The sequence below is a fragment of the Nerophis lumbriciformis genome, linkage group LG16 (genome assembly GCF_033978685.3).
Source record: "Nerophis lumbriciformis linkage group LG16, RoL_Nlum_v2.1, whole genome shotgun sequence".
NCBI lineage: Eukaryota > Metazoa > Chordata > Actinopteri > Syngnathiformes > Syngnathidae > Nerophis > Nerophis lumbriciformis.
In genome coordinates, this window is record NC_084563.2 from 19,624,599 (window position 1) to 19,649,617 (window position 25,019).

The window sequence follows — 25,019 nt, forward strand, 5'->3', positions numbered from 1 at the left end:
ATCCGAGTCTGAATCCGAGCTAATGTCGCTATACCTTGCTGTTCTATCCACCATGTTTGTTTGTATTGGCATCACTGTGTGACGTCACAGGAAAACGGACGGGTGTATATAACGATGGTTAAAATCAGGCACTTTGAAACTTTTTTTAGGGATATTGCGTGATGAGTAAAATTTTTAAAAAAACTTCGAAAAATAAAATAAGTCACTGGGAACTGATTTTTAATGGTTTTAACCCTTCTGAAATTGTGATAATGTTCCCCTTTAATAACTTTATGGACAAAATGCGATAAAAAAAATAATAAAAAATTACCCAGAATCCCTTGCAGCACTAACTCTTCCAGGACACTACAATAACATCTACGGCTTTTGGAGCTCAGTGCACAACTGCACACACAACAAGAAGGCGACGAAGCAGAAGAACGAAGAAGAGACATGGCGACGACGAGGAAGAAGAAGAAATACGCTTGCAAGTTCCAAAATGATTGGAAAAAAATAATTTCATTTCATCCAGAAAAGCTCGAAGGGGAAGGGGTATGCTGCTTGCACCTCCAACCACGCCCACCCCAAGCCCCCTGCCTTTAAAAAAGTACCGGTATAAGGAACTTTATTTTTAAGTTATCATGCCGTGATTTTACCAGTCCGGCCCACTTGGGAGTAGATTTTTCTCCATGTGGCCCCCGATCTAAAATGAGTTTGACACCCCTGATCTCAGGAGCCCAGAAAGGTCTATCAATGATTACCATTTTTGATATTATAATACTATGGTTTGTGGCCCAGTCGTCGATATAAATGGGTGGATTGCCTCCTTGTGAACTTAGCTGGTAAGAATAAAAGGTACAATATAATTCTTCAAAGTAAATGTCAACAGTGCCTAAGCGAGTAGCAGTAACAAAACGGGCGATGTTGCGTTGAAACCCGAGTGCATCCTTGTCGGCTGATCCAAGGTAAACACACAGAACCCGCGTGACGCTGACCAACAGGTTGGACCAGCAGCCTTTTGTAGTTTTCAGTTTCTTCCAGTCAGACGGGATTTCCGTATAATTCATGGAATATTTTACCTCGAGTGCATAAGCTGTTGGCCATTAAAACCCCGCCCTGTTTTATAATGACAGCAGGGCGTCATGACGACGAGCTGTCATGTGGTCATTTTGAGGGGTTTGCACATGATAGGTGGGTCATGTGCTGGTTTCCAGATTCGCTTCTTCACGGTCCTTGTGTGCTGTATTACACGCATTTCATGGACGACCACTACTACAAAATAACGTGTTACACCAATTGCTGCACCCTTCATTGTGTTACTCTCGTGGTTGCCTCTCGTGTGTGTGTGTGTTCTTGTATTTCTACCCTTCGTGAGACATCAACAAGGAAAAGTACCTTCCATATGAGGGCCGGTGAACAAGTTAGGACCGAAATCATGGCCACAATACGGGAACATTGCTCCAAAGTCAGGATTTTTTTTGGTTGATTTAATGTGCATACAAAAGTAAACATTGACAGGTGCAAAGGCAGCAATATATGATAAAACTAGATGTCAGCTAAAGAAGGACTTCCCTAATCATCCCCGAAAAAAACCCGCCAGGTCGACAGCTGATTTTACGACTTCCGGTGCTGACGTAAGACAACCCACGTCCATATGTGACCATAGTATGAACAAATACACTACGGTACTAAGACTATAGTGGCCATTAGCAGTTAGCTTCTACAGCCGGGTTACCCAAAGTGCGGCACAGGGGCCATCTGTGGTCCGTGACTCCTTTGTCATCGGCCTTAAGCACAACAATTGAGATCTAATTTGCGCCCCCTGGTGGTGAAATCTATCAAAATTAAGGTGGTCCCAAAAAAGAGGGATTTTCCAAATTGACTGTGTGCGCCCCCTCTGGTCAACATATGAAATAACAGGTGTGTGTGCAAATTTGAAGTGCTCCCCCTCTGGCCAACATATGTAATAACAAGTGTGTGTAAGAAATTGAAATGCACCCCATTTGGCCAAAATGTATTTAAAAAAATAAAAATAATATGTATATAGAGACATACTGTAATATCTTGAAGTAAATATAGAAGATTAAAAAACAATTACAAACAAAAAAAATAAACAAATTAACTAAAAACGTATCTTTTTTTTAATATTTGCATAGTTTGTATATATTATTAATGTTGTAAATATAAATCTTTATATATCTAGAAAGGGTGGTCCTAAAGAGGTAGGCATTTTTCATTGGTCTCAATAAGGTAACAAATACAAGAAATGTGCTCCCTTGGGACAAAATTAATTTAAACATAAAAAATACAAATACAAATAAATAAATAAATAAATACATTTAAATTAAAAAAAAAATAATATATATATATATATATATATATATATATATATATATATATATATATATAGTAATACTGTGATAACGAAGTAAATAATAAAGATTAAAAACCAATTACAAACAAAAAAAAAAATTTTTAATTCAATAACTCAAGGCAGTCTTTTTCTCACAATGTGTCGACTTCTTTCTTATAAAATTGGGAAAAAATTCTCATATTCTTTCTGTTTCTGTAATATTGCAATATGTTCTTGTAAAATTATTACTTTTTCATGTAAAATTATTACTTTATTATGCAAAATGGCGACATTTGTCATATAAAATCCTGACTTTTATCACATTGTTGCCAATTTTTTTTTGTAAAATGATGACTTTTGTCACAAGTAAAATTCGGATTAATATTATAATATTGCCAACATTTTAAAGTGTTCTTATAAAACTGACTTTTGTCGAGTAAAATTAAAACTATTCATAAAATTGCCAAAATGTTAAGCTTTTCTTGTAAAATTGTGACTGTTGAGTAAAATTCCAATTTTCATCATAATATTGCACAAATGTTCAGTTTTTTTAAAATCTTGACTTGCGTTGAGTAAAATGACGACTTTTATTATAATACTGCCAAAATTCCCAGTTTTTCTTGTGAAATTGTGACCTTTTTCTTGTGAAGTTCCAACTCATTGTTTTAACAACAAGCTTTTTTATATTTGCATAGTATGTATATATTATTAATGTTGTAAATACTAATCTTTGTATATCTAGAAAGGGTGGTCTTAAAGAGGTAGTTATTTTTCATAGTTCTCAAGAAGGTAACAAATACAAGAAACGTGCTCCCTTTGGCCAAAATTCATAAAATAAAATGAAATAAAAAAAATAAAAAAATAAAATAAATAAATAAAATATATATATATATATATATATATATATATATATATATATATATATATATATATATATATATATATATAAATAAAGAGAGAGAGAGAGAGAGAGAGAGAGAGAGAGAGAGAGATACTGTGATAACGAAGTAAATAATGAAGATTAAAAATAAATTACAAACATGAAGATTAAAAATAAATTACAAACAAAAAAAAAATTACAAAAAGTTAAATAACTAAAAGCAGTCTTTTTCTCACAATGTGTCGACTTCTTTCTTATAAAATTGGGGAAATTTCTCATATTCTTTCTGTTTCTGTAATATTGCAATATTTTCTTGTAAAATTATTACTTTTTCATGTAAAATTATTACTTTTTAATGCAAAATGGCGACATTTGTCATATAAAATCCTGACTTTTATCACAATGTTGCCAATTTTTTTGTTGTAAAATGATGACTTTTGTCACAAGTAAAATTCTGATTAATATTATAATATTGGCAACATTTTAAAGTTTTCTTGTAAAACTGACTTTTGTCGAGTAAAATTACAACTCTTCAAAAAATTGCCAAAATGTTAAGCTTTTCTTGTAAAATTGTGACTGTTGAGTAAAATTCCAATTTTTATCATAATATTGCACAAATGTTCAGTTTTTTTTTAATCTTGACTTGCGTTGAGTAAAATGACGACTTTTATTATAATACTGCCAAAATTCCAAGTTTTTCTTGTGAAATTGTGACCTTTTTCTTGTGAAATTCCAACTCATTTTTTAACAAAAAGCTTTTTTTTATATTTGCATAATATGTATATATTATTAGTGTTGTAAATACTACTCTTTATATATCTAGAAAGGGTGGTCCTAGAGATGTAATTTTTGGAGGTCTCAAGAAGGTAACAAATACAAGAGTGTGAGCGTGCATGTGCGTGAGCGTGTGCGTGAGCGTGTGCATGAGCACATGTAGAACTCGTGCAGTCGGGATGCCAACAGTAATATTCCTTGACAGAGGCTGGCCTGACCTGACACTTTTGACCTTTAACGCTAAAAGCAGCGCCATCCTCCGAGAGGCAGAGACAGTCACAGTGGAGAAGTGCTGACTTTGCACAATAGCATTTTCAATTGCAACATTTCATTGACAGAAAAAAACAGCGCCCCCTTCAAGTACGTGCTGTAATTTCAGCTAATAAGTCGAGTACAGTCAGGAAAAATTTACGACACCCATTTGTGCTGGCTCGGTTGGGAAGAGCGGCCGTGCTAGCAACTTGAGGGTTCCAGGTTCGATGCCTGCGTTAGTCATCCTGCTGTTGTGCCCTTGGGCAAGACACTTTACCCACCTGCTACCAGTGACACCCACACTGGTTTAAAAGGAGTAGATAATGGGTTCCACACTGCAAAAACTGAAATCTAAGTAAGATTAAATATCTCAAAAAAGGGTGATATTTGCTTATTTTCTGTCTGATAAGAAAATTCTTCTCACTAAGCAGATTTTATGTTAGAGTGTTTTACTTGTTTTAAGGGTTTTGGTCCTAAATGATCTCAGTAAGATATTACAGCTTGTTGCTGAGATTTGATGACCTACATTGAGTAAAACATGCTTGAAACTAGAATATCAACTGTTGCAAAGCTGTGTCATCAACACTCACAAGTATAAAACTACTTTTTTTAAAGTAATAATTTCTTATTTCAAGCATGAAATAAAAAATCATGACTTTGACACAATTGTGTCTCATAATTAAAACAGATGACAGCCAAATGGACTTTGCTGTTTTATTTTCAATGAAACAATAGAAAAAATTTAGTCGTATAGTAGTACTGTTGGCACAGTACAGTAAACTGACAGTTAATATTTAAACATTTAACATTTCAAACAATTTTGAACAGAAATAGTTCATGCACATTCAGATAAATTCTTCAAAATTACAATAAATATATATATATATATATATATATATATACATATATATATATATATATATATTCCTTGCACACTAATTGACTGAAAGAGCACGCACTTGGCGCGATGACGTCATTTTATCGATGGGAAATGCAAGAAATGTAATGCCGAGCGCATATCATTATGTGAAAATAATGGCACTAGCATTTACTTCATTTAAAAATACGGTACTTCAAATATTGTGTTGATATTGTTAACTGTAAATAGCTTCTTTGTAAATAAATGGAAAAATGTCCACTTAAAAGGGCTGTTTGCAACATTTACACAGATGCCCAGAGGGCGCTAACTATCCCATGTATTTTATACAGTATATCCAACGTTCCCTCTAAGGTGCGCGCCTGCGCAATTGCGCACCGCTCACGCATCCTCTGCGCACAGCAAATGAATGCCGCGCAGAAAATCAAAAATCCCATCTGAACTTTAAACAAAATAAACACATTACAATTTATTCTGTATGATTTTGCAATGCAACTCTATGAGTGACAAATGACAACAAGAGTGGCCCCAATGAATAAAACAATCTTTGTCTACACAGTTCAATTATCGTCTGTCGAGACACTTTACAGACAGGAATTCCATCAATCACTTTATTGAGCAAAACTGTTTGTAACCACACCAAAAACAAGAGTAAAAAACTTTTATCTATAAAAACTGGTAATTTTCTGCCATACTAACCAGGCTTAAACCAATTTTGTCATCCGTCGTTTCAACAGAAGCCGCTCGCTCTGTCTCACCTTCACCAACACACGCACTCATGGCACTTAGCCAGTGTTGCGTTTATGGCCGCACAAAAAGTCGGACAACCCCAACGCCACACAATGTGTACATGCCAGGTTGTTACACTCTGACTCCTCAATCAGATGTGTGCTTATTTTACTGCCATTTATTACGAATGTTAATCTAAGGATATTATTCATGAAATATTGTCACTAGATTTCATAAATGCTAATAAAAAAGATGTATTTTACAGACAGAAAGTTACAGGAACTAAATGTAATCTCTGAAAGGGGTAACATTTCTCTTAAAGGGGAACATTATCACCAGACCTATGTAAGCGTCAATATATACCTTGATGTTGCAGAAAAAAGACCATATATTTTTTTAACCGATTTCCGAACTCTAAATGGGTGAATTTTGGCGAATAGAACGCCTTTCTATTATTCGCTCTCGGAGCGATGACGTCACAACGTGACGCCACATCGGGAAGCAATCCGCCATTTTCTCAAACACATTACAAACACCGAGTCAAATCAGCTCTGTTATTTTCCGTTTTTTCGACTGTTTTCCGTACCTTGGAGACATCATGCCTCGTCGGTGTGTTGTCGGAGGGTGTAACAACACGAACAGGGACGGATTCAAGTTGCACCAGTGGCCCAAAGATGCGAAAGTGGCAAGAAATCGGACGTTTGTTCCGCACACTTTACCGACGAAAGCTATGCTACGACAGAGATGGCAAGAATGTGTGGATATTAGAGATGCGCGGATAGGCAATTATTTCATCCGCAACCGCATCACAAAAGTCGTCAACCATCCGCCATCCACCCGATCTAACATTTAATCAAAACCGCACCCGCCCGTTGTTATATATCTAATATAGACGGTGCAAGGCATTAGTGAGGTTATAAAGCTTTTGCCTGTTAAAGAAAAGAGACTGATCCAATGCAGCAGAGACATTCGCGTGCCACGCTGTCACGGCCCAGACGCACACCAGTGCGCAATCATCTGGGAGCCGCGCTGAGCGCACCTCCAAGCGCGTGGAGGTGCGATGTCCCTCGCGCGTGGAGGTGCGATGTCCCTCGCACCCGCGGCGGCTCCACCCGGGCTCGCGCCCGAGGCTTCAGCGCGCACCGCGGCGGCCATCCTACTCGTCGCGGCCTAGCCCTCGCGGCTCTCGCTGCCGGCGACGGCCGGGTATGGGCCCGACGCTCCAGCGCCATCCATTTTCAGGGCTAGTTGATTCGGCAGGTGGGTTGTTACACACTCCTTAGCGGGTTCCGACTTCCATGGCCACCGTCCTGCTGTCTATATCAACCAACACCTTTTCTGGGGTCTGATGAGCGTCGGCATCGGGCGCCTTAACCCGGCATTCGGTTCATCCCGCAGCGCCAGTTCTGCTTAACAAAAGTGGCCCACTCGGCTCACCAGGGTGAGCCCCACCCCTTTCGTGAGCGCACTGCGCGCGGAGTGACCCCTGTTACGCGCCCCCGGCAACGGGGGTGCGTAACAGGTAAGCTGCGCGGGCGGAGCGCGCGGAGTGACCCCTGTTACAAGCCCGACCCGCGGATAAAATCTTTTTTTTTTTTATTTCAACCGCCCAACCCGCGGATAATCCGCGGACTCCGCGGTTGTGTCCGCAAACCGCGCATCTCTAGTGGATATCCTGCGACACTCAAAGCAGATGCATTTAAACGATAAAGTCAAAGAAATCTGCCGCCAGACCCCCATTGAATCTGCCGGAGTGTGTGAGCTATTCAGGGACAAAGGACCTCGGTAGCACGGCAAGCAATGGCGGCAGTTTGTTCCCGCAGACGAGCGAGCTAAACCCCCTGGATGTCTTGGCTCACACCGTCCCTTATGCCACCGAAGATGATCAAGAGAAGAATATCGACCCTAGCTTCCCTGGCCTGCTGACATCAACTCCAAAACTGGACAGATCAGCTTTCAGGAAAAGAGCGCGGATGAGGGTATGTCTACAGAATATATTAATTGATGAAAACTGGGCTGTCTGCACTCTCAAAGTGCATGTTGTTGCCAAATGTATTTCATATGCTGTAAACCTAGTTCACAGTTGTTAGTTTCCTTTAATGCCAAACAAACACATACCAATCGTTGGTTAGAAGGCGATCGCCGAATTCGTCCTCGCTTTCTCCCGTGTCGCTGGCTGTCGTGTCGTTTTCGTCGGTTTCGCTTGCATACAGTTCAAACCGATATGGCTCAATAGCTTCAGTTTCTTCTTCAATTTCGTTTTCGCTACCTGCCTCCACACTACAACCATCCGTTTCAATACATGCGTAATCTGTTGAATCGCTTAAGCCGCTGAAACCCGAGTCTGAATCCGAGCTAATGTCGCTATAGCTTGCTGTTGTTGGCATCACTATGTGACGTCACAGGAAAATGGACGGGTGTATACAACGATGGTTAAAATCAGGCACTTTGAAGCTTTGTTTAGGGATATTGCATGATGAGTAAAATTTTGAAAAAAACTTCGAAAAATAAAATAAGCCACTGAGAAATGATTTTTTAATGGTTTTAACCCTTCTGAAATTGTGATAATGTTCCCCTTTAAAGGCAGGACCCGCAGCCAGACATATAATACTAGCACATAGGTCATGAAAAACATGTTTTTTTTGTTATTGTCATTGTAAGAGGACAAAATCACTTATTTCAGAAAATTATTTAAATAAAACATTTAAATTGTTATTTAGTCAGGTTTGGGACAGGTGAGCTGCTGGTGTAGCCACAGTGTGCACGTCTGATGTTGCTCACATGTGCTCCACTGAATGCTCAGGGAGTTTGTGCGTTTTCTCACAAACATTAAAAATTAGAGGGAACATTGAGTACATCCCACCTTCTTATCGCTTCTTGTGCGTAACTACATACGTACGTAACACATGCACGCGCATTAGCTTCAGGTGTTATTAGCGTTAGCAGTGATTAAATGTATATTTTTTCATAACAACTTAATGGCTGCAAATTGTTCGTTGCGGTCTCTACGCGTACGTGTTGACGAGACCGGCTGAGTGACCACCGTAAACACCGATCATTTTATTCAGGCCGGTAAAAATGTTATTCCATCAACTTTGTAATTGTGAAAAATATAGATAATTGTCAAAAAAAAAGTGTTTGTTAAACCAGTAATGGCAGCATAAGATAGCCAATGGTGTTCTTGTTATAGTATTTGCTTTGAAAAAGGTAACTGTGAGGAAGCTGCAAACAGCAACTGTAATACACTATATTGCCAAAAGTATTTGGCCACCCATCCAAATGATCAGAATCAGGTGTCCTAATCACTTGGCCCGGCCACAGGTGTATGAAATCAAGCACTTAGGCATGGAGACTGTTTCTACAAACATTTGTGAAAGAATGGGCCGCTCTCAGTGATTTCCAGCGTGGAACTGTCATAGGATGCCACCTGTGCCACAAATCCAGTCGTGAAATTTCCTCGCTCCTAAATATTCCAAAGTCAACAGTCGGCTTTATTATAAGAAAATGGAAGAGTTTGGGAACAACAGCAACTCGGCCACCAAGTGGTAGGCCACGTAAACTGACAGAGAGGGGTCAGCGGATGCTGAAGTGCATGGTGCAAAGACTTTCTGCACAGTCAGTTGCTACGGAGCTCCAAACTTCATGTGACCTTCCAATTAGCCCACGTACGGTACACAGAGAGCTTCGTGGAATGGGTTTCCATGGCCGAGCTGCTGTGTCTAAGCCATACATCACCAAGTCCAATGCAAAGCGTGGGATGCAGTGGTGTAAAGCACGTCGCCACTGGACTCTAGAGCAGTGGAGACGCCTTCTCTGGAGTGATGAATCACGCTTTTCCATCTGGCAATTTGATTGATGAGTTTGGGTTTGGAGGTTGCCATTGGAACGGTACATTTCAGACTGCATTGTGCCGAGTGCGAAATTTAGTGGAGGAGGAATTATGGTGTGGGGTTGTTTTTCAGGAGTTGGGCTTTGAACTTTGAATGCTCCAGGATACCAAAACATGTTGGACAATTCCTTGCTCCCAACCTTGTGGGAACAGTTTGGAGCGGGCCCCTTCCTCTTCCAACATGACTGTGCACCAGTGCACAAAGCAAGGTCCATAAAGACATGGATGACAGAGTCTGGTGTGGATGAACTTGACTGGCCTGCACAGAGTCCTGACCTGAGCCCGATAGAACACCTTTGGAATGAATTAGAATGGAGACTAAGAGCCAGGTCTTCTCGACCAACATCAGTGTGTGACCTCACCAATGCGCTTTTGGAAGAACGGTCAAAAATTCCTATAAACACACTCCGCAACCTTGTGGACAGCCTTCCCAGAAGAGTTGAAGCACATCATATTGAACTCTATGGGTTAGGAATGGGATGGCACTTCAAGTTCATATGTGAGTCAAGGCAGGTGGCCAAATACTTTTGGCAATATAGTGCACATGTGATCAGTATTGGTCGATCTGACTCAGGAATTGGAAGCATAAAATCCTGATGGGAACATCCCTAGTTAAAAGCAACAATGGCTAGTATAACACGGGTGTTTAAGCGCAGCTATTAAAAGAAATATGGACCATGGCGGAAATTAATTGTAAATCAGGCAGACAGAGTGTTTTCAAAGTGTCAATTATATATACACACATAGAAATATTAGACCAAGTACTTCTTACCTGACGCGATTGTTGCAGAACTTTGTGAACTGCGGCTGGTTAAGGTGTATCAGTCGGGCATCTTCCTGGTCTGCTAAAGAAGTCTTTTCCGACACGTCTTCCGTCTTTTCGTATCCTAAATGACGGGAAAAGAATGTCAGTTACAAAACTGAAGCAGACAACAAGTTTGTATGGATCATGTTGATAGAAACTGCGCTCATAGTGTTGGCACAATGAGGTCCACACAGTGCATGGGCGAAGTATCTGGCCCAGAACTGAGGACTGGACCGACAGCGAGCACCCCTTCCCACCAAGTTCAACGGAGTGGGATGCAGGCTACCGAAAACCGACGAAAGAAAAAACAAAAGACGAGAAAGTCTGTGTGAGGTTGGCAGAGAAGCTTGAGTAAACACGTTTTTGATCCCACGAGCAAACATTTTTAATTCAGGTGGAAAAAGGGCCCGAAGACATCAGATAAGAACACCTGAGCCAGGCTTACAACTTCAGGGAGATTTTCCCAATGAGAAGGAAAAACAAAGAATGTCAAAGTCTGGGAACTGGTGTCCAAATTGCTGTTACATTTTGAAGGGGAAATGTTTGGTCTGTATTAGAAACAGTCTTAATATCTGACATAGAGCTGGGCGATATATCGATATACGCGATATATCGCGGGTTTGTCTCTGTGAGATATAGAAATTACTACCGTATTTTTCGGAGTATAAGTCGCACCGGAGTATAAGTCGCACCTGCCGAAAATGCATTGTAAAGAAGGAAAAAATCATATATAAGTCACACTGGAATGAAAAAAACTGCGACTTATAGTCCGAAAAATACGGTATATCGTGATATCGAGTATACGTTCTCACGCAGGCTCTTCCCACTTTGTCTAGTCTGTCCATCTCACAGACAGACAAGCTTACCTTCTTACATACGTCACATAATGTCACGTCATACGTCACATACGTATACGCCCTCCCCGAGCAGAGAGGTAGCAGCATGGCTAACGTTAGCTGTGATGCTAGCGGAGTGGCGCGAGCGCTAATACAAGAGAAAGAAGGTGCCAATCTGGTAACAAATGGAGGAATAATTCATTCCTAAGAAAAACAGCAGGGGGTCCATCGTCTGGCGGTGGTTTGGCTTCAAGTGGGAATATGTCGAACAGACAACAGTAATTTGTCAAGTGTGGGGCGAAAGCGTTGCTATAAAAAGTAGCATTACTGCTGTAACAAACAGTTCAGGGGGTCCCAAGTTACCGGAGTGTGTTAGGTAAGGAGGAGGAGTTTTGTCCCTCTAGAGTTGCCGTAGGGCTGTGACGTAGGGTGCGTGTGGTTGTGGAAGGAGGTGTGTGATGTTGACATTAAAGAAGCGGTGGCTACCGAACCTGCTCTAATGTCTCCCGTTTATTATTTTATTAGACAAGTACACTGTATAGGCGAACCCAGGACACTCGGCTACACTGCTAATATGTAGCATCATTTGAAAAGTCACCCGCTCGACAAGGAAGAGGGCTTACTCCGCACGTCGATATCTCCGTTCTGTGCCACACGTCCACACCATCAAAATGCTGAGGCAAACATTTCCAGATCAACACCGTATGAAAAAAATAGTGATTTTTTTTAGTTGTGATTTCCTTCTCTGCATGAAAGTTTAAAAGTAGCATATATTAATGCAGTATGAAGAAGAATGTTTTAATGTAGACACATAGAATCATCATACTGCTGTGATTATATGCATCAAGTGTTCATTCAAGGCTAAGGCAAAATATCGAGATATAAATCGTGTATAAAAAAAGGCCATATCGCCCAGCCCTAATCTGAAAATGGAATGAAATTAAACACAGTCTCGACCAGGGGTCGGCAACCAAAAACGTTGAAAGAGCCATATTGGGCCAAAAATACAACAAAAAAAACCTGTCTGGGGCCGCAAAAAATGAAAAGCCGTATATAATTCTTATAATGAAGGCAACACATGACGTAAGTGTCTATATTAGCTATAATAGCCTACTATCAAAAAGACTATGGGTCGCAGGCTGAAGCAAATCTTTGTTGACAGAATTTTTGAAATGTAATATTTAGGTGATATGGCCTTTGTTTAATATCTCGATATTTTTAGGCCATATCGCGATACACGATATATATCTCGATATTTTGCCTTAGCCTTGAATGAACACTTGATGCATATAATCACAGCAGTATGATGATTCTATGTGTCTACATTAAAACATTCTTCTTGATGGGACTGGTTAGCGCCGTGCATGGCAGCTCCCGCCATCAGTGTGTGAATGTGTGAATGTGTGTGTGAATGGGTGAATGTGGAAAATAGTGTCAAAGCGCTTTGAGTTCCTTAAAAAGGTAGAAAAGCGCTATACAAGTACGACCCATTTACCATTTACCATTCTTCATACTGCATTAATATATGCTACTTTTAAACTTTCATGCAGAGAGCGAAATCACAACTAAGTCAATTTACCAAAACTGTATTTATTAAACAGTTATTAAGCAGTGGCACAAAAATTCATGTCATTTCAAAACAAAGTGCAAGATTGTTTTAAAACAAGCTATTAGTGCACTTTTGTGCATGATGTCACTAAGATGACATATCAAAACAACACTAAATTAAAGTGCACTTTTTGTACAGAACGCCACAACAATAGTTTAAAAACATGATGTCAAATAAAAATGAGTTGCATAATAGGAAATCAAATAGTGTACGTCCTTCGCTATGTGGTAGGTTCCTGCGAACGTTATCTCCTTTTGTCGTGGACTCTTTTTTTTCATACGGTGTTGATCTGTTATTGTTTGCTTCGGCATTTTGATGGTGTGGGCGTGTGGCACCGAACGGAGATGTTGACATGCGGAGTAAGCGCTGTTCATTCTCTAGCGGGTGACTTTTGAAATGATGCTACACATTAGCAGTAATGCTACTTTTTGTAGAAACGCTTTTGCCCCACACTTGACAAATTACGGTTGTCTGTTCGACATATTCCCACTTGAAGCCAAACCACCGCCAGACGATGGACCACCTGCTGTTTTTCTTGGGAATTAATTCTTCCTTCATTTGTTACCAGATTCGCACCTTTTTTCTCTCGTATTACCACTCGCACCACAGCTAACTTTAGCCATGCTGCTACCTCTCTGCTGCGCGAGGGCGTATACGTATGGGACGTATGACGTGACAGTATGTGACGTGTGTAAGAAGGTGCGCTTGCTGTCTGAGAAGGAGACACAAGAAACAGTGAGAAGAGCCTGTCGTGTAATGCCCGCAGCTAAAAGCAACTGCGTGAGAACGTATACTTCGATATCACGATATAGTCATCTATATCGCACAGAGACAAACCCGCGATATATCGCGTATATTGATATATCGCCTAGCCCTAATTTATTATATACATTTTTACAGAAATTATTAGAAACTATTAGTAAATCAGAGGCTACTCAGAAGGTGAGATAACTCCTGGAAATGACTGACTTTTAATGGCCAAAGGTATAGATGTGTGTGTCCAAGTTCAAGGAAACGGCAGCCTGTCTTCTTTTAATCGATTTATTACAATCTTTGGCAAGCTAGGTAATGTTTGCTGTGGTCTGGAACAACATGGCACGCAAACAATCAGAAATGCAGCCAATATTACATCCAGATAATGTGTCATGAGACATGCAAAACTAAATTATATACAAGGAGGGTAAAAGTAAAGGATATTAAATTAGCTCAAATATACCTACAAATGAGGCATAATGATGCGATATGTACATACAGCTAGCCTAAATAGCATGTTAGCATTGATAAGCTTGCAGTCATGCTATGACCAAATATGCCTGATTAGCACTCCAACAAAGCGCACCTGTGTGCAGTCGCGCACAGAATAAAATGTTTGGTGGACAAAATGAGACAAAGAAGGAGTGGAAGATTTTACATGTAAACAAACTGTTGCGTCACAGTCCACACTATGGTGAGTTCAAGAACCGCCGAAATGAGTAGGACAAAACGATGTTCACCAAATACTCTCATCAGTGAACCATACCCACAAACATATTAAACAGTGGGCTTTCTAACAATTGGGAATTGGGAAGTGTAGATAGAACATGTTGAAACAGTAGATAACCAGATATTAACACTAAATGAACAAGTAGATTAATAATTAATTTTGTACCACTTGTCTTTAATAATGTTGACAAAATAATAGGGGTGTAACGCTACACAAAAATTTTGGTTCGGTACGTACCTCGGTATAGAGGACCCGGTTCGGTTCATTTTCGGTACAGTAAGAAAACAACAAAATATAAATTTTTTGGTTTTTTATTGACCAAATTTGTAAACAATGGCTTTATCCTTTTAACATTGGGAACACTATAATAATTCTGCCCACGTTAATCAACATTAAACTGCCTCAAGTTGTTGCTCAGATTAAATAAAATGACAAAACTTACATATAAAAAGTGCAACATTAAACAGTTTCAAGTCAACTCATCATGCTTAATTTATTACAGCATTTGGGAAACCTGTAGTTGATTTTTATTATGTAAATGTTATATTTTGATCAACATGTGATAGCAGGGACCCTGCCATTCAAAACTAGGCTGCTCCATTACTAATGATTAATGTAACTATAGCTGAAAAAATAGTACAATAGCAATAGGAGAGACTATTCATCCCTGAACACCATGGAGTTCATGTAGGCTTTATGATGCAGTTACATTATTATATCAACTATCAGAGACAGAAACTCTTCATTTAACATAATGTCCTGCTTCAACACAGCTCAATCAACACAGAAAAAGGTAAAGTGAAATGACAGACAGACAGGGCTTTGCTGTCCGTAACACACACACACACACACACGCATGCACGCATGCACACACGCACACGCATACTGGTTATCATTTGGAATGGGGACCAAGTTTTTGATCATCACTTGTGGGGACCACCCTTTCTACCGGTTGTGGAGGCATAAAATAAAATTAGGTAAAATGGTCACTGCCCAGTTAGCTCATACACGTCTTTAAATCTCTGGATTGATGAAGTAATGTGCTCTTTCTTGAACTATTTGGAAAAAAAGATAGGTTTTTATTTATATTTATAAAGGATTTTTGAATTGTTGCTATTTTTAGAATATTTAAAAAAAATCTCACGTACCCCTTGGCATACCTTCAAGTACCCCCAAGGGTACGCGTATCCCCATTTGAGAACCACTGCTTTAAGGTAATAATGTTTTATAATCATGTTGTATGAAAATGTCATCCTAAGGAACACTAAACTAGATTTTGTTTTTGTAAAAATATATTAGTTTTAACAAAGGATGGATACCATACAGAATCACAGTACTATTAATGCCAGGATAGCAAATGTTTCACTTTTCAAGAAAATTAATTTTCTCTTTTACCAATATTTGAAACACGTAAACAAAGTAACCCAAATTTCCCTGTTGTGGGATCAATAAAGGATTATCTTATCTTAACTTAAACCACAGAAATAAAATACAAACTCATTTAAACTTTTAATTTTACTTTTTATTTTTAACAACATTGCACATAAAGAACATAAAAAACTGTTCTACTTAACCAGTCTTGCTGATTATCTCATGATCCTTAAAAATCACTTAAGCATCTTCAGAATGGACCTGACTATCATTTAAAAAGGTTTCCCTTTAGGGGACCAGTTTTTTTGTTCCCATACCGTCAGAGGTCCCCTAAAGGTGACTGTGTAAACAGAGCGTGGTCCCCATTAAGTAAGCATTGCCAGAACACGTACACGTACACGTACACACACACACACACACACACACACACACACACACCGCAAAATGAGCTAACGTTACGCTAAAAGCGAATCAGCCTTCACCTCAAGCCAGGACTGCGAGCGAGCTGAGCTGCCGTTTAGGTTTCTAGAAGGTCAACGGGCTCATAGTGATGTTACTAGTAGTTGACTGGGAGGTGTTTATTATCATTTGGGGAGAGTCCGCTGCCTGATGCTTACCTGCAAAACGCTAAGCAATGACTACATGCGCTCTGAATACGCACTGCTGATTGGCTGTTACAGCTCTGTTTGTAACCAATCAGATGGTTGTGTGGGTGGGACAATGCTGGGTGCTGTGTAGAGCAGTGGTCCCCAACCTTTTTGTAGCTGCGGACCGGTCAACGCTTGAAAATTTGTCCCACGGACTGGGGGCGTTATGGTATTTTAATTTTTTTATATTTTTTTGTCATAAAGAAATACAATGATGTGTGCTTACGGACTGTATCCCTGCAGACTGTATTGATCTATATTGATATATAATGTATATATTGTGTTTTTTATGTTGATTTAATAAAAAAATAATAATAATTTGGCCCTAGTGTGTGAATGTGAGTGTGAATGTTGTCTGTCTATCTGTGTTGGCCCTGTGATGAGGTGGCGACTTGTCCAGGGTGTACACCGCCTTCCGCCCGATTGTAGCTGAGATAGGCTCCAGCGCCCCCCGTGACCCCGAAGGGATTAAGCAGTAGAAATGGATGGATAGAATAATTTAAAAAAAATGTTTTTATTTTTTTATTTCTTGTGCGGCCCGGTACTAATCGGTCCGGCCCGGTGGTTGGGGACCACTGGTGTAGAGTCCTGACAGAGACAGAGGCAGAAGGAAGCGGAGGCGGCTACCTAATATGTTCGTGTGGAAACTCGTTCGGTACACCTCCGAACCGAACCGAAACCCCCGTTCCGAAACGGTTCAACACAAATACACGTACCGTTACACCCCTACTAAATAATAGAATGGAAAATGACACAATATGTTACTGCATATGTCAGCAGCTAAATTAGGAGCCTTTGTTTGTTTACTTACTACAAAAAGACAAGTTGTCTTGTATGTTTACTATTTTATTTAAGGACAAACTTCCAATAAGAAACATATGTTTAATGTACCCTAATATTTTTTGTTAAAATAAAACAAATAATGCAATTTTTTGTGGTCCTCTTTATTTATAAAAGTATCTTACCGTATTTTTCGGAGTATAAGTCGCACCGGAGTATAAGTCGCACCTGCCGAAAATGAATAGTAAAAAAGGAAAAAAACATATATAAGTCGCACTGGAGCCCGGCCAAACTATGAAAAAAACTGCGACTTATAGTCCGAAAAATACGGTAAATAATTTTGGAACCGGTACGGGTACCAAAATATTGGTATCGGGACAACACTAGTAGAAAGTATTGTGCCCACCATATTAGCTTAAGTTGCATGAATGTTTTCATGGCCGCCCTCCCCCGAGCATGCTGCTGGTGTTAGGTGATACAAGGACATGGACAGGCATAGCTGAGCTTCCACAGGCGCACAAAAGGAACGTGCACGCAAGTTTAAAATGGAAAGAGAGAACCCTTCGGAGACGTGTCACTCGAGCCTCTCTGATCCCGACTTTCTCCACCGCCGTTACACGAACCCTGAATCTTACTTTACACCTCTTGTTAGTTTAATGATCCTCTCGGTTGCGCCGAAGAGGATTTAGCCGGGGGTGACAGGCGGGCGCTCCACCATCTTCCCCCTGCATGTGCTCCGGGGCTAAAAATAACTCGCTCCCCGTAGTCATCCGGTCACCAGGGGAAACACGGGTCGGCTATTCAGCGGCGTTACGCAAGAGCCCACCCAGACGTCAGATGAGCGCAGGTGGTTTATAGGATTAGCGTGGTGACAAAAGGCGGCTAAGGACTGGGACAGTCATACCTGTTCCTCTATAAATGATATTGGAAGAGTGCATAACCTCCACCAAGGCAATGCAGTCCAGATTCAAATCAGCACCAATTGACATCCCATAGATATCCAGAAGTATGCAATCAGAGATTACCCGTGCCAATGTTATTGCCAGTGACTTGGGAGCAGCGTAACTCTAAAAGTTATGAAAGGTTATTGCTGAAATCAGCAGCTTCTGTATTTTGTTAGGACTTTTGATCATGGTACCGGCACTTAAAGTGCACCTACAATGATTTTAATCTACATTTAAAATATATCCCTGAAGTATCCCACACTTCCACCCAAAAGCTGATCAACAATATGATTTGCCTGAATAGCTGGACAGGACAAAAACAATTACAAAATTTAAAATAGAAGCAGTAGGTCATGCTCCATATATTCAGATTAAAAAAGATTAGGTTGTGAATCCCCATTTTTCCAAAAATAGTCGTCTTTGTTGTTCGTTGCCGAATCTGCCATGATTACACCACACACGCCTTTGTTTCCAGAAGTTAGAACACACAGTTGTTGCCAGAAGTCGGAAGTTCATGGCTATAAAAACATAAATCAATGCACCAAGAAATTAGTTTCGGCAATGACTAAAATGACCAAAATAGGGTAAATACTGTATTGTACATATTACATATTGTCATGCAGGTATTTGTTACTACATTATATAAATACTTGCAGTGTGTATATAAAACATATTACATATTGTTATGAAGGTGTCTGTTACTACATTATATATATACTTGCAGTGTGTATATAAAACATATTACATATTGTCATGCAGGTGTCTGTTACTACATCATATATATACTTGCAGTGTGTATATAAAACATATTACATATTGTTATGAAGGTGTCTGTTACTACATTATATATATACTTGCAGTGTGTATATAAAACATATTACATATTGCTATGAAGGTGTCTGTTACTACATTATATATATACTTGCAGTGTGTATATAAAACATATTACATATTGTTATGAAGGTGTCTGTTACTACATTATATATTTACGTACTTGCAGTGTGTATATAAAACATTACATTTTGTTATGAAGGTGTATGTTACTACATTATATATTTACGTACTTGCAGTGTGTATATAAAACATTACATATTGTTATGAAGGTGGCTGTTACTACATTATATATATACTTGCACTGTGTATATAAAACATTATATATTGTTATGAAGGTGTCTTACTACATTAAATATATAAATATATATACTTGCAGTGTGTATATAAAACATATTACATATTGTTATGAAGGTGTCTTATTACATTAAATATATAAATATATATACTTGCACTGTGTATATAAAACATTACATATTGTTATGAAGATGTCTGTTACTACATTATATATATATACTTGCAGTGTGTATATAAAACATTATATATTGTTATGAAGGTGTCTTACTACATTAAATATATAAATATATATACTTGCAGTGTGTATATAAAACATATTACATATTGTTAAGAAGGTGTGTTACTACATTATATATATACTTGCAGTGTGTATATAAAACATATTACATATTGTTATGAAGGTGTCTGTTACTACATTATATATATATATACTTGCAGCGTGTATATAAAACATTATGTATTGTTATGAAGGTGTCTTACTACATTAAATATATATACATGCAGTGTGTATATAAAACATATTACATATTGTTATGAAGGTGTGTTACTACATTATATATATATATACTTGCAGTGTGTATATAAAACATATTACATATTGTTATGAAGGTGTCTTATTACATTAAATATATAAATATATATACTTGCAGTGTGCGTATAAAACATCGGGGACATCCAAACGGAACTACTAAAACAAACATATTGACAAGACAACAACTGACATCGGGGACATCCAAAATGAGGTGGGAACTACTAAAACAAACATATTATATTGACAGGACAACAACTGACATTGGAGACATCCAAAATGAGGTGGGAACTACTAAAACAAACACTGGAGAGGGCAGGTGGCCAAGAATGATGAACTCCACAGAGTCTGGGTCAAGAAGGGGATGCGGCACAGTCACTATGCACATGACTGTGGGATCAAAAGTCACAGATTCCAGGTGAAAGTGAAAGCGAGTGAAGTTTGGCTCATCAAGGAATTTGTGTCCGCAAAGACGAATGAAAGCGGGGAGCTGGGTCTGGGTCTGAGGGCGGGAAAGCCTGACCAAGGCTGTGATTGATGCTGTGTCACTGTGTTGTGAATGAGCCATCGTCGGTGCTCCGGACTGTGTGTGCGTGTGTGTGTGTGTGTGTGTGTGTTTGTGTGTGAGAGTGTGTGTGTGTTCCCCCGCCAGGTACTGCATTGCACCAGTTGCGGCTGCCATTGCTGCTGCTTAACTCGCTTTTACAGTTCCAGTGTTGCAGCTTTCACACCAGATAGTGTCACGTTACATCCAGCCTGCAAGGACGCATTTAGAGTGTGCCCGAGCTTTGCAGCTTTAGGGGGCAAGCAGTGGGATGTTGTTGCAAACACGCCGAGTCAGTCAAATGGCAGTAAAAGAAGCACGGTCACAATCTTATGGCCATCTTAAGGCTCTTTTTTTTCCTACAACTACTATCTTGACGCATCAGTTTAAATAAAGCAGGGGTGTCCAAACTTTTTGCACACTGAAAAAAATCAAAGCAGGCAGGGGTCATTTTTTTATATTTTTTATTTTAAAAACCAATACAATATATGTATAAAGAATATAAATTTAGGCCTCCACTCCCCAAAGGGTTTTGGTCAAAAAAATATAAAAAATGTGTCATTATTCAGTATTATTATTTGTATTATTATTCAAGTTTTAGATCTCTAGATCAGTGGTTCTTAACCTGGGTTCGATCGAACCCTAGGGGTTCGGTGAGTCTGTCTCAGGGGTTCGGCGAAGGTCAAGACACACCCGACTCATCGTGCAAATAAAAACTTCTCCCTATCGCCGTGTTATGGATAACCCCAAACAATGTCCCCTTTAATTTTCCATCTGATTTGCAGGTGTGTAAATGTTAGAAAAATTATGTATAAGTTATCACACAACCCTAATAATAAATAAATAAATAAATGGGTTGTACTTGTATAGCGCTTTTCTACCTTCAAGGTACTCAAAGCGCTTTGACACTACTTCCACATTTACCCATTCACACACACATTCACACACTGATGGAGGGAGCTGCCATGCAAGGCGCTAACCAGCACCCATCAGGAGCAAGGGTGAAGTGCCTTGCTCAGGACACAACGGACATGACGAGGTTGGTACTAGGTGGGGATTGAACCAGGGACCCTCGGGTTGCGCACGGCCACTCTCCCACTGCGCCACGCCGTCCCTAATGCTTAAAGGCCGTTGCTATAGTTATTATCAATTGTGCTGAAGTTGTACTTCTCTATCCGTGCAAAAGGCACAACTTGTAATCGTGCTGTGCGAGTTGTCTCGCGTCAGCAGTTTGTTTCCAGATCCTGCCTGCTGACAGCCAAGGACGGACATCAAGTACCTCAACGCAGATAAAACAGAGACAGGGCGAAATCACGAGTGTCAGCACATTTCCATCCTGAATAATCACGTATTATGTCTACTGGGGCTGCTTGCATTACCCCTCCCTTCAGAAGTAGCCTCAGTGATGTTAACTAGGGACCTCCCGAATAAATAGAGGAGCATGTGGGACTGTACCTTAGAGCGTAGGGGGGAACTGTAACTGAGTGTACACCGCAATACGTCTCTCTTCATGAGTAAAATTCAACTCTGTCTCGGCTTGATTCCTTCTTCTTGTCTTGTGTAATAGATAGTTCAGTGTTTGAACCTGACAGTAATTTGTTGTGAGTTCATGCACTGTGTTGGTTTTGTTCTTGAAACAAGGTGATGTTCATGCATGGCTCATTTTGTGCACCAGTAAAAAAAACATAACTTTGTCTTGAATTTAAAAAAATACATATATAATAATATTTTTTCACTAAAGAAGGGTTCGGTGAATGCGCGTTTGAAACTGGTGGGGTTCGGTACCTCCAAAAAGGTAAAGAACCACTGCTCTAGATCAACATTAGGTCTATCTGTCAATATAACATTTTTAAAGATTTAAGTTGTATGCTCGTTTTGTCAAAGAAAACCCTGTTTTTTATGGAAAAAACAATATTTTCACACAATAAAAATGTTAAGTGGAATATTTGAGATTATATAATAATTGGAGCATTAAAAAGGTCAATAACTCATAACACTATTCATTATTATTTTTTGAGCAATGACTCTTAAAAACAAATCACACTAAAATTTTTGGGGAGCCAAAAGGGTCCTACTCATTAAAGTGTAAAAAATAAATTATAAAAAAATGTTACTGTTTACTTTTAACACAATAAAATAATCTCGAGATCAACTTCAGATCCATCCGTCAATTATAAGTTTTATTGTCGTTTATGTTTTTTGTTTGTTCGTTTTAAGGCCCTTCTTTAAAAAAATAAAATAAACAGCTCAGTTTTTTATATGGCAAACACAAAATATGCAACATTTCCCCCCAAAATATCTCAAAGTGGAATATTTCATGTGACGTAATTGGAGCCTTGAATAGGTCAATAATTCATAATGACATTGATTTTGATTCATTATTATTTTTTGAGCAATGACTCTTAAACACATATCACACTAAAATTATTGGGGATCCAAAAGGGTCCTACTCATTAAAATGTTAAAAAAATAAATTATAAAAATTTTTTACTGTTTACTTTTAACACAACAATCTCGAGATCAACTTCAGATCCATCCGTCAATTATAAGTTTTATTGTCGTTTATGTTTTTGTTTGTTCGTTTTAGGCCCTTCTTTAAAAAAAAAAAAAAAAACAGCTCAGTTTTTTATATGGCAAACACAAAATATGCAACATTTTCCCCAAAAAAAATCTCAGTGGAATATTTAATGTGACGTAATTGGAGCCTTGAATAGGTCAATAATTCATAATGACATTGATTGTGATTCATTATTATTTTTTGAGCAATGACACTTAAACACCAATCACACTAAAATTATTGGGGATCCAAAAGGGTCCTACTCATTAAAGTGTTAAAAAATAAATTATAAATTTTTTGTACTGTTTACTTTTAACACAATAATCTCGAGATCAACTTCAGATCTATCCGTCAATAAGTTTTATTGTCGTTTATGTTTTTTGTTTGTTCATTTTAGGTCCTTCTTTAAAAAACAAAACAAAAACAGCTCAGTTTTTTATATGGCAAAAACAAAATATGCAACATTTTCCCCCAAAAACATATCTCAAAGTGGAATATTTAATGTGACGTAATTGGAGCCTTGAATAGGTCAATAATTCATAATGACATTGATTTTGATTCATTATTATTTTTTGAGCAATGAATCTTAAAAACAAATCACACTAAAATGATTGGGGATCCAAAAGGGTCCTACTCATTAAAGTGTTAAACAATAAATTTAAATTTTATTTTACTGTTTACTTTTAACACAATAATCTCAAGATCAACTTCAGATCCATCCGTCAATTATACGTTTTATTGTCGTTTATGTTTTTTGTTTGTTCGTTTTAGGTCCTTCTTTAAAAAAACAACAACAACAAAAAACAGCTCACTTTTTTACATGGCAAACACAAAATATGCAACATTTTCCCCAAAAAAATATCTCAAAGTGGAATATTTAATGTGATGTAATTGGAGCTTTGAATAGGTCAATAATTCATTGATTTTGATTTATTATTATTTTTTGAGCAATGACACTTAAACACATATCACACTAAAATTATTGGGGATCCAAAATAGTCCTACTCACTAAAGTGTTAAAAAAAAAATTATAAATTTTTTTTACTGTACACAATAATCTCAAGATCAATCAATCCGTCAATTATAAGTTTTATTGTCATTTAAGTTTTTTGTTTGTTCATTTCAGGCCCTTCTTTAAAAAACAAAAAAAACAAAAAAAAAACAGCTCAGTTTTTTATATGGCAAACACAAAATATGCAACATTTTCCCCCAAAAAAATATCTCAAAGTGGAATATTTCATGTGACGTAATTGGAGCCTTGAATAGGTCAATAATTCATAATGACATTGATTTTGATTCATTATTATTTTTTAAAGAAAGAAACCGCCTGCATGGCAGTTTTGTGTTATTAGAGTTAACTAGGGCTGCAACAACTAATCGATTAAATCGATTAAAATCGTTTATAAAAATCGATTATAAAAATAGTTGGCGATTTGGATCTATGCTATGCATATATATATATATATTTTTTTTTTTTTAAATAAACCTTTATTTATAAACTGCAACATTTACAAACAGCTGAGAAACAATAATCAAAATAAGTATGGTGCCAGTATGCTGTTTCTTTTCAATAACATACTGGAAAGGATAAAAATGTAGTTTGTCTCTTTTATTTGATTATTAATCGATTAATCGTAGTAATAATCGACAGATTAATGGATTATCAAATTAGTTGTTAGTTAGTTAGGGTTAACATTGCAACATTTTCTTGCTACATTTCATATGTTTGCTCTTTTATACCACTTTTTATGTTTTTAATTTTTTTCAATGGTATTTTTAAAATGTGCCGTGGGGCCGTTAAAAAATGACCTGAGGGCCGCAAATGGCCCCCGGGCCGCACTTTGGACATCCCTGGTTTAAAGGCTTCAGCTGGACGAGGTCCTGTGGTGAAAAAAAAAATAGCCTCTTGTCAGCAGAGAATGTTACGATACGGAATCTCCCCGCCTGTAAATAACCACGTCCTAATCGCGGTGGATAATGCGCTAAGCCACGGAGGTCCGAGTGGGAGCTACTCCTTAACATCCCCTCGGTGCGCCTCTTTTAGACCCTGCAC

The 25,019-nt window shown here is 38.4% G+C and overlaps 1 protein-coding gene across 6 annotated transcripts in view; it reads right to left on the reverse strand.

The window, feature by feature from the left end:
• atp8a1 (ATPase phospholipid transporting 8A1) overlaps nucleotides 1–25,019 on the reverse strand; it is a 342,299-nt gene that overhangs the window by 268,955 nt on the left and 48,325 nt on the right. For all 6 annotated transcript variants that reach the window (XM_072914888.1, XM_061976742.1, XM_061976744.1 and 3 more), the window contains exon 2: nucleotides 10,506–10,620. In XM_072914888.1, coding sequence (XP_072770989.1) covers nucleotides 10,506–10,620 — 115 coding nt within the window. The remainder of the gene's footprint in view (nucleotides 1–10,505; nucleotides 10,621–25,019) is intronic.